Source organism: Myxine glutinosa, chromosome 9 (assembly GCF_964187855.1).
Source record: "Myxine glutinosa chromosome 9, kmMyxGlut1.1, whole genome shotgun sequence".
In the NCBI taxonomy this organism is placed as follows: Eukaryota; Metazoa; Chordata; class Myxini; order Myxiniformes; family Myxinidae; genus Myxine; species Myxine glutinosa.
In genome coordinates, this window is record NC_136269.1 from 129,429,245 (window position 1) to 129,440,022 (window position 10,778).

Here is a 10,778-nt window from a genome sequence, read left to right on the forward strand (position 1 = left end):
GGTTAGAGGAGGAATTTGCCATTTGGATAGTTTGCCCGGCGATAGCTCACCTACTCTTCATGAAGGATACCTTGGGATCTTTAACGTCCACCGCCGAATGCTGGTAGACAGGACGCCCAGTTTGGCGTCCATCAGATGAACGGCACATACATTACTGAATCGCCCTGTCTGTGAAACACTAGGAAGACAGTTTGTAGTTGGGCCGAGATTCAATCCCAGGCTTGACGGATCAGAGGCGATTGCACATCCCTCCTGGGAGTCGAGGGCCGAGTCCAACCTGTCAGGCCATCTTTGTTTTACGGGATTAAAATAAAATCTTCCCTCTTAATAAATTGCAATCTCTTTAGATCTGATGCCTAAGTCACACATAGGCGGATTTGTCGGCGACTACTGGCGACTGGAAAAATCGCCACCACCCGCCGACAATCGTAATGAAACCGTAATGGACGGTCGCCTGTAGTCGTGGTTATCCTCCCCAGGTCGGCTGCAGTCGGCAAGAGCCGCAAAGGGGCCAAATATTTTTTTAAATGTTTAAAAACGGCGCGCTCAGTCGCACTCGAAAAAAATCCGCCATGCTGTCGTCGATATCCGTAATAAGAGCGTAAAGCGGCCGCAACCCAGTCGCTCATAGTCTTCCGCAATCGCCCCACCAGCTAGCACGGCAGAGATGCGAATGCCATACGGCCTTCCTGCGGCATCTTCCCGACTACGGGCCGACACTGTTGCGGCTGCATATCGACTACAGAAGAACTGCCACGTCTCCCCTGCGGCTATGGGAGACTGACGACGACAGCAGTAGGACTAGTGGCGGCCGAGTTACGGCCACTGGCGACAGAGATACGACTGCATTACGACATACCACGATTCCATGGCAAGACAGGATGGTGTGAGGGTCTCCGTGGAGTGAGGTCCTGTGGTGCCGACAAGGATATGGCTTTATTGTTTGGACTTGGGACTTTTGGGAACTTTATTTTTGGGACTTTGGTCCTTTGGAAACTTTATTTATGGGACTTGGGACCAGTGGAAATAATTTGTTGGACTTTATTTCCATTCTCTCTCCCTGCAGAAAAGTTTGATTATTACATTACAATGATACATCTTTATTAACTTTCTTATTGCACATCAAACATCTTTATGCTTCATGTCATACATCATTGAAATGAATAAAGTGAAATGTAAAATAGAGAGATAAAGATTAAAAAAGTTGTGTGAATCGTCTCCAATCGCCGGCGGTCTTATTGCAGTCTTGCGGACGTCGGAGTAAACCGCCATCCGGGCCCAATGCAGTCGCCGCGATCCGCCATCGGTCGTAATCTAGCCGCCAGACTGTCGCCACGCTGCCGCCGTGCATCCGCAATGCAGTCGTCGTCGATCTTCAACAGCCATCCCACTCGGGGCGTCGTCGCAATGTGGCCGCCTGCAGTCGCCATACTGCCGCCTGACCATATTTGACCGCCCGAAATCGCCAGTAGTCGCCGAAAAATCTTGATCGCCGGCAGTCGCCAGTAGTCGCCAAAATATCCGCCTATGTGTGACTTAGGCAAAAGTATCGTGTGACTTTCTTTGCAGATATTATTCCTTGAGAATCGTTGATTTATATTCCTCCCAAGAGTTCTTCTACTTTTTGTCAATAACGAAGTATTTTTTTGTTTGAAATGAAAAGTTCAAAATTTAAAGGAGAGCAAAAATAATGAGAGGAAAAGTTATTTTGGGTTAACTATACACATACACACAGTTGATGTTCAATCAACGAGTGCATGGGCCGCTGGCTGATCAGTGAGCCCACATTGTTCAATAAGGAAAATAAATTCGAAACCAATTTCATAATATTCAAGGTTGATGTGGACGTTTTTAATTGTAGACATAATCATTCGGTGCTGAAATTTTGAGCAGTGATGTTTTTTTGTTTAATTTGTTTGGAATTTATTGAACGTGTGAAAAGGATCAACCCACAGCACTGCAGTGACTTGTTACATAATGGAGTGAGATGAGTAATGTGCAGACTATAGACAGGTATACTGTCTTGGTGAATGCCTAGCTGCAGGTTAATGCACTGCTTTAAATGAGAAATGTGACCAATACTACATTTATAGAGATGGGGGGCGCCGGAAGTTGAAAGTCATCCCCCATACGGTCCATAGTTGTCACCTTCCGATTATTATCTCTTTGGACCACTCAAAGAACATCCGGGTGACATTAACGTTTCATGACGAAGATGTCGAAGCACGTATCCTGAAATTGCTATGCATCTGACCTAAATGCTTCTTCGCAGATAAACGCTGTCTCATTTATGGGACAAATATACACGTGTAGTGGGGGAACGCCTTGAGGAATAGGTGACCCCATGTAGGTTTTGATTTTCTTGAATGAAAACTCTATGTGAACCTTGAACGACTGTCATCTTCCAATTTTGCGGGTGTGCTTTGTTGCAGGAAGTCGAACGTCTTGCCTCTGACCTGGAAATGACTCGCCGGGCAATGGAGTCGACGCGAGCCAATGCCACGCAGGCTAGTGAAGAAGCAGTGCGGCTCACGGGCCAGCTTGGTCACTCGAAACGGAAGCTTCGACAATTTCGGTCGGTGGAATTCCTCACACAAGGAATGTGTAAAAGTGTCAGAATCTGAGGGGGCTCTCTTTTTATGGCCTAACTTCCTGTGTCTCTCTTCTTCTTCTTTTTTTGCAGGACCGAACTGGATGTCCATGCAAAGGCACGCCAAGAAGAAGCGTCGAGGTTTGCCCACGAGGCAAAATGCATGGAGGAAAAAATCGAGGAATATCTGAACAAGGCGAACAGTACAATTGAGAGTGGAGGTTTGGAGTGTTTTTTTTTTCATTTGTTTTTCCACCATGTATGTATGGAACAACCCTAGCCTGCTGTTGGCTTAGCGGTTAGGGTGCCGGCTTGGGATCCCAGGATCCTGGGTTCGAATCCCACTCGATCGTTGAATTAACGCCAGGGGGGTTGACTCAGCCTGTCATCCTTCCGAGGTCGGCTAATTTAGCACCAGTTCACTGGTAATTCCCTGCGTGTCGCAAGAGGCGACTAACAGGGTTGGCGGCAGGAAGGGCATCCGGCCATAAAAACATTGCTTCAAAAACAGGACCACGGTGCCCAAAAAAGGCCAACCCCTGCTCTGCGGGGGAAAATGGCCTCTAGAGGTGGTTCTTTTTTTCTATGTATGGAACAACCCGATGTTCCAACTTGGGGACGGTATTTTGGCAAGTTTCACCACATAGATAAGGACACCTTTTGTTTCATAAGAAGTGGAGAAACCAGAGAGGGGAAGTTATGACAGTAACGAGTAGTTTGTCCGTTTAACTCACTATAATATGATTTGGTGGAAGGGCCTTCTATTTGGTGCACATGCAAAATGGCAGAATTGCTGCCCCCTCTCCCTCTCGTATGAGACCTGCTCTTTCCCTTCTTTCCCCTAACTCTTCCATCATTTCAACTTTCTTCCTTTCTTTCCACACTCCCCAAGCATTCCCGACACTCCTTTCTCTCTCTCTCTCTCTTCTTGCCCTTTTCCTTATTTCTGCCCCGCATGCGCAACGCGAAAAGCGGGGTTAAGCAATTGGTTCACTTTGGCTGTCTGTCTGTCTATCTGCAAACACCAGCTGATGATCGAGGAACAACTAAATTGAAATTGAATGTTATATTTCGAACACGAATCGTAAACGGAGCCTGCAGTGTATCAGTACTTTGGCTCTGAATTTGTCACGATCACACGTGTGCAGATAGGCGTGAGATAATGTTGAAGTGGTGAAGCCCGCTTCCATATTTTTGGCTACGTCATTCCTTCCATCTGTCGACCCGTCTGTCGAAAATGAAGAAGAAGAACCTTTCTAACTGTAAAGGGTTCTAAAGGGTAATACTAATGGGTTTTAAAGGGTAATTCTGGGGATTCCGACGGGTGATTCTAAAGGGTAATTCTGATGGGTTCTAAAGGGTAATTCTGGGGGTATCTAGGGGGTTCCAAAGGGTGATTCTAAAGGGTAATTCTGATGGGTTCTAAAGGGTAATTCTGGGGGGATCTAGGGGGTTCCAAAGGGTGATTCTAAAGGGTAATTCTGATGGTTTCTAAAGGGTAATTCTAGGGAGTTCTAGGAGGTTCCACAGGGCGATTATAAGAGGTTCTAAAGGGTAATTCTTTTGGGTTCTAAAGGGTAATTCTGGGGGGACCTAGGGGGTTCCAAAGGGTGATTCTAAAGGGTAATTCTGATGGGTTCTAAAGGGTAATTCTAGGGGGTTCCACAGGGTGATTATAAGAGGTTCTAAAGGATAATTCTGGGGGGACCTAGGGGGTTCCAAAGGGTGATTCTAAAGGGTAATTCTGATGGGTTCTAAAGGGTAATTCTAGGGGGTTCCACAGGGTGATTATAAGAGGTTCTAAAGGGTAATTCTGGGGGGATCTAAGGAGGTTCCAAAGGGTGATTCTAAAGGGTAATTCTAAAAGCTTTCATTTATTTATAGGTTGCCTATTTCATATTAAAAATGCCAAACTGAACCGCTTCATTCGGACACGGATGCGATTTTTTAAAGCGGTAAAGCTGCTTCAATATTTGGCTATGTCTGTCCATCAAGAATGAAGAAGAACAACTTTCTCACGCACCGTGTTTAACTCTAAGGGGTTCTAAAAGGGTTCTAAAGTGTAATTCTGGAGGGTTCGAAAGGGTAATTCTAGGGGGTTCCAAAGGGTGATTCTAAGGGGTTCTAAAGGGTAATTCTAAAGGCTTTAATTAATTTTCTTGGCTTTGCCTATTTTATATTAAAAATGCCAAACTTAATTGCTTCCTTCGGACACGGATGCGATTTTTTTTTTTACTCTGTCTGCCTGACAGGCAAACAAAATTGAAAAAATCATTCCAAAGAGGAAACCTGCTGTTTTTAAGGACGTCATAATGAACACAAATAACAGTCACGAATAACTAACGTGTTAAATAAGATGACGTAAACGACGTTGCATCAACGGTGGTAAACCCCTGAAAAATATTTTTTCTACAACCTCAAAACTTTTCTTTTATTTCGATTGAATCATATACTTGAACACTGTAGAACACAAATCGTTTCTTGGCACTTTAAAACCCCTTCCGTTTAGCAGTACTCGCACATTATGGCATTTTAAATCATCTCGACCAATCAAATTGGCTGCTCGCTGACCCCGCCTAGAAATGCTTAAGAAAGCTCAATCAAAACAAGAGGCGCTTCTCCCACTCACCTTTTTAAACCCGTACAAATTGCTAATTGAATTTGACAAAAAGGATCCTCGGTCTCAATCTTAATGATTTAGCAATTGCATTGTTAGTCTTGGTTTTCATATTTCATATAAACTTGGCTTGGTTTCATATAAAAACCCTGGTGTTGGGCTAGCGGCTAGGGTGTCAGCTTAGGATCCTAGGATCCTGGGTTCGAATCCCGGTCGATCGCTGAATTAACACCAGGGGAGTTGACTCAGCCTGTCATCCTTCAGAGGTCGGCTAATTGAGGACCAGTTCACTGGTAATTCCCTGCTTGTCGTTAAAGGCGGCAAAAAGGGTTGGCGTCAGGAAGGGCATCCGGCCGTAAAACATTGCTTCAAAAAGGGGACCGAAAAACAACAACAACCACAGTTCCCGAAAAAGGCCAACCCCCGCTTGCGAGGAAAAATGGCCTCTAAAGGTGGTTATTGTTAGTCTTGGTGGGAGTTCCGATGATGGAAGTTCAGTGCCACAGACAATTGGGTGCTCGCCGTAGTTTGTGCTGTGGGCATGGCGTAACACCACTGTACTGTCGTCTATAGAAATACTGCACCAGCTGCGCTCTGCTTAACTTCGCAGTTTGATCAAATAACACCTTCTGGCTCTGTGACCATAAATAATATCACAGGCCATCATCTGCATGGAGTGGATTTTTTCAGTCTGTCAAAGATTAATCAGCACTGGTCCAAAATAAGGAACCTGAGCTTTAACCCTGGCAAGTACCGTGGCATTGCCCTGTCTTTCAAAAAAGACCACTTGGTGAACCCTCGAGAGAAATTCTGTAAACAGCTCTTCTTCTTCCTCTTCTTCTTCTTCCATATGCAGGACAAGGCCGCACTTACCTGTTGGCTGTGCCGCTGATGCAATGCCCTATAAGTTAGGGGAGGAATTTGAAATTTGTCAGGTTGCTGGTGATAGCTCACCTACTCTTCACGAAGGGCACAGTGGGATATTTTATGTCCACCAACTAATGCCGGCAGTTGGGACGCCCAGTTTTAATGTCCATCCAAGGGACGGCACACACATTGATTAAACACTGGGATGACAGTTTATAACTGTTTCTGGATTCAAACCCAGGCTAGACAGCTTAGACTTTAGAGGCAAGTCAACTGAGAGGTGCGTACCTCTCGGCCATCCTGCAGACCATCATACACATTTGTAACTGTCCTTTATTCATCCATATAGCCTTGTGTTGGCTTAACAATTAAGGTGGCTGACTTGAGATATTAGGGTCTTGAGTTAGAGCACCTGCCGTGCTGTTGAAATAACTCTAGGTGGGTTGACCCAGCCTGTCATCCTACCGGGGTCGGCAAAATGAGGACCAGCTTCCTGGTAATAGGGTGCATTGCATTAGCGGCACAGCTGTGCCCCCCAAAAATGATGCAATCAGCAGCCTCAGGCTGCATATGGACCACCACCACAACTCATCCATATAAAGCTCATCACCTCCGCCACCAAAGGTAGACAGAGGTTGTTTTTACCTGAGTTTGTTTCTTTGTCTGCTTGTGAGCGGGACATCTCAAAAAGTTATGGACTTATTCGGACGAAACTTGGACAGTTTGGGTGTGTCTTTGACAAAGACGAATTTATTCGATTTTGGTGAAGATGCGAAGATGGATACTGGAATTTATTTTTGGTGATTCTTCATCATTGACAGAAATGGCCAAAACGATATATATATTTGGAATATAATTTTAGTTCTCCAACCTAATGAGCGCACGCAGTGACGTCACCGCCACGTACGTACACCTTGATGCCAAACTCCGGAGGAGCCATCTAGCAGTACACCATATAATGAGTGAATACCAGAGATAATGTAACGTGTGGCAGGTGGTGCTTATCGCTCCCATTAAAGTACAGCAACAGCTGAATGGGATACCATATGGCGGTTCACCACTGATGGTATGGAGTCGCATAATGACTGATATATATATATATATATATATATATATATATATATATATATATGTATGTATGTATATATGTATGTATGTATGTATGTATGTATGTATGTATATGTATGTATGTATATGTATGTATATGTATGTATATATATACATACATATAACACTAGCCGAAAGCACCCGGCGTTGCCCGGGTTCTTTTTGAATGAATTTACTACCATAATTCAGCTTTTACTCGTGGCCGTAGAAGATTGACTATGATAATTCAGCTCAGCTTTTAATTGCGAAATGGGCCTAGCCCGGCCGAAGCGGCCTCGACCGGCCTCGCCACATAGCCTATAACCTCCCCGGGGCCCGTCCCGACATTTTTTGTATTAGAGGTTTCCTCCTATCTTTCCACCATTCAGGAGATTAGCTTGCGCAGACAAACAAACAAACAAACAAAAACTTTCTTTTATATAATTATATAGATGATAGATTTTAGATTAGATTTTGGTTCAGGTCTGGATGCAGATCCGGCCTGTCAGTGCGATGCAAAACATAAACTGTTCAGCCTGGCAGAGGTATGCGCTCCACCGAGAGCCGCTATCGTTTATTTATGTATTTTATGGCTCCCGAAGATCAAAAAGGTATTCCAAAAATGTAACATATACAAAATTAACATCTAGACAGCAAAAAGGGCCAGGATAAACATGCAAGCATCCACCACCACAGCGTGCAGTCAAAGTTGGTGAAACGCCTGTAGTTTGGAAACACATTAATCACACGAAGATGTTTGCCAGTGATCACAAAGTCATGTTGGTTCACACGAACACGACGGTTCTTGAGCAACGTGCTCTCCACGATTCAAGTGACATAGTACATTGCATTGGCTTGTGCTGCCTCGACTCCTTGCGTGTATAATAACAAGGTTTGACGAAAAGTGCACAGAGTGTTCTTCACCAAGGGACGAGGGTTGTGCGACTCGGGTTACACGGCAAGCAAACAACAATTTGAGTCGTGGGGACAGCGATTCCCTTTGGCCGCAACCCATTTGACGTCCTCCTTGTCACGAATCCCTCCAGCAAATCAAAACCTCTCGATGGTTCTGTGTTGTTCTAAAATGTCACTAATTTTGCCATTTACTGAATGAATTGCGTTGTTGTTTTTTGTTAGTGTAACAATGCAAATGCATTTCATTTGAGTGCAATTTTGAACGGTTGAGCAGAGTAGAGTGTTTCTTTAAAAAGAGGGCAACAGCAGCCATGCTTTATCTTACTTTTCTTTCTTTCTTACCTCTGCCACCAAAGGTGGATGGAGGATGTATTTTCACCCCTGTGTGTTTGTCTGATTGTGAGCAGGCTATCTCAAAAGGTTATGGACAGATTCGGATGAGACTAGTTGGTCAGGTTGTGTGTGTGTGTGTGACAAGGACGAATCCATTCCATTTTGGTGAAGATCCGGATGCGGATCCGAGAACTTTAAAAATGATTCTTCACCATTTTTTTTTTTTTTTTTTTTTTTTTGTATACAGAGTCGAGGCTCGTGAAAGAGCTAACATTTATCAAACAAACAAATCAAACAAACAAGCAAACAAAGTATATAAAAAGGGGAGCGGTCGACAAGATGGGGAGAGAAGGGGAGCTAGCACACAAACACAACATTTGAGAGCAGGGACATCGGGAGATGTGTGGGAGGGAGAGGGCCTGGGGGGAGGCAGGATAGGTATAAAACGCAAGGACACCAAGGACTTCCAGGAAAGAAGTCAAAAGTCACCTCAAAAAAGTGGATTTGGGGTGAAATTAGCGGGGGTAGAAAAGATCAAGGTTTTGGATTGGGGAAGATAAGAGATGGTGGTGAACAGCCGTTTTAAAGACCTGGAGGGAGGAGTGGGATTGAAGAGAGTGAGGGAGTTTGTTCCAGAGGCAGGAGAAAAGAGGAATGAAGGAGTGAAGGTGAGCAGAGAGTCTTGATTTTGGCAGTTTAACCATAAGAGGGTTGCAGGCAGATCTTGTGCGACCTGTAGGAATATTTGGGGGACAGAGCCCAGACAGAGCTGGGGGAGCAAGGCCGGAGAGGAGTCGGTAGAAGACGGAAAGACCACCAACCTGCCTGCGGTGAGTAAGTGAAAGGCCCTCGGAGATAGCGTCATCGCGGGAGATTCCAATGATTCTGAACGCTTTGGTTTCAACAGCGTGAAGACGAGCTAGGTGTGAGGCAGGAGCACCAGCCCAGAGGGGAGAGCAGTACTCCATTGAGCTGCGGATGAAAACCTTGTATGTGGTGAGTAGCTCAGGTGTGCCAAGGAAGGACTTCGCACGACGGAGGATGCCCAGTCGGCGACTGGCTTTGGAGGCCAGCTTGGAAATGTGGTTTTCCCAGGAAAGATCATGGCAGATAGTGAGACCCAAAAGCTTGAGTGACAGAACTTCTTGGAGAGGATTATTCAGAAAGTAGATGGGAGGGTTGTCCAGTCGGTCTTTTCGGAGAGACATCGTAAGAGTGTGAGATTTGTCAGGATTGAAAGACATGTTCCACTTGTTTGCCCAGTCTGTGATTTTGTCCAGGTCTGCAGAGAGTGAGGAGGCTGCAGACTGCCGATCTGAGGGATGAGGAATGGAGCGGCAGAGAGTGGAGTCATCAGCAAAGAGATAGAGAGGATTTTCAAGAGAGTCAGAGAGATCATTGATGAAGACAAGAAAAAGTACAGGCCCAGAACACTGCCTTGGGGAACTCCAGCCTGAACAGGAAGAGGAGATGAGAGAAACCCATTCAGAGCCACACGTTGACTATGACTAGAGAGGAAGTCCGCCAGCCATGCGTGGAGATTTCCATGGATACCAAGGGAGGAGAGTTTGGTGAGCATAGCGGGGTGCCAGACCGTATCGAAGGCACGTGATATGTCGAGGGAGACAGCTCTAATTTCCTGTTTGGCATTGAGGACCTCCATCCATTGTTGAGACAGCAGAAGCAGCATGTCCAGAGTAGAGTGACCTGGTCTGAAACCAAATTGATGATCAGAGATCAAGCCATTGGAGAAGAGGAAAGATTTCATATCCGAAGCAATGATGGATTCCATGACTTTGCTGATAATTGGGAGAAGGCTGATTGGTCTGTAGTTGCTAGGATCTGTTTTTGCACCTTTTTTGTGCAAAGCGGTGATGTTGGCTGATTTCCAAGCAGATGGCAGTTGACCTTGAGCAAAAGAGAGGGTGAAGAGAACAGAGAGAGGGAGTGAAAGAGCGGAAGAACAGGATTTTAGGACCAGTGGGCTGATGCCGTCAGGTCTAGTTGCAGAATCAGAGTCGAGGGTTGACAGAAACTTTTCCACCTGGTCAGGAGGAAAGGACACGGAGTCCAGGAGCAGCTGGGTATGACTGGGTACGGTGGGTAATGAGAGGGATGGGAGATGAGAGATGGGGCCAAAAATTATATACAGTATAGTACAAAATCTCAGAGTTATTGACGGATCGGGATGCAACTTGGTGTGTGTAAGTTGGGTAGGTGACAAAGAACAGACCGATTAGATTTGGGTTCAGGTCTGGATGTAAATCCGTTCTATCAGTGTCGGTGAGATACAAAACGTAAACTGTTGAGCCTGGCGGAGGTATGCGCTCTACCGAGTCTTTTTCTAGTGTGTGTGTGTGTGTGTGTGTG

At 45.4% G+C, this 10,778-nt stretch overlaps 1 protein-coding gene across 7 annotated transcripts in view; it reads left to right on the top strand.

The window, feature by feature from the left end:
• The window catches only part of LOC137434935 (serologically defined colon cancer antigen 8 homolog), a 99,424-nt gene extending 96,538 nt beyond the window's left edge, over positions 1-2,886 (top strand). For 6 of the 7 annotated variants that reach the window (XM_078784904.1, XM_078784902.1, XM_078784899.1 and 3 more), the window contains 2 exons: positions 2,433-2,575; positions 2,684-2,885. In XM_078784904.1, the coding sequence (XP_078641030.1) occupies positions 2,433-2,575; positions 2,684-2,870 (330 nt within the window). In that variant the 3' untranslated portion in view covers positions 2,871-2,885. Of the gene's footprint in view, positions 1-2,432; positions 2,576-2,683 lie in introns of all 7 variants that reach the window. The other variant, XM_078784898.1, reaches the window with a different exon arrangement.
• The last annotated feature ends 7,892 nt before the right edge of the window (positions 2,887-10,778 follow it).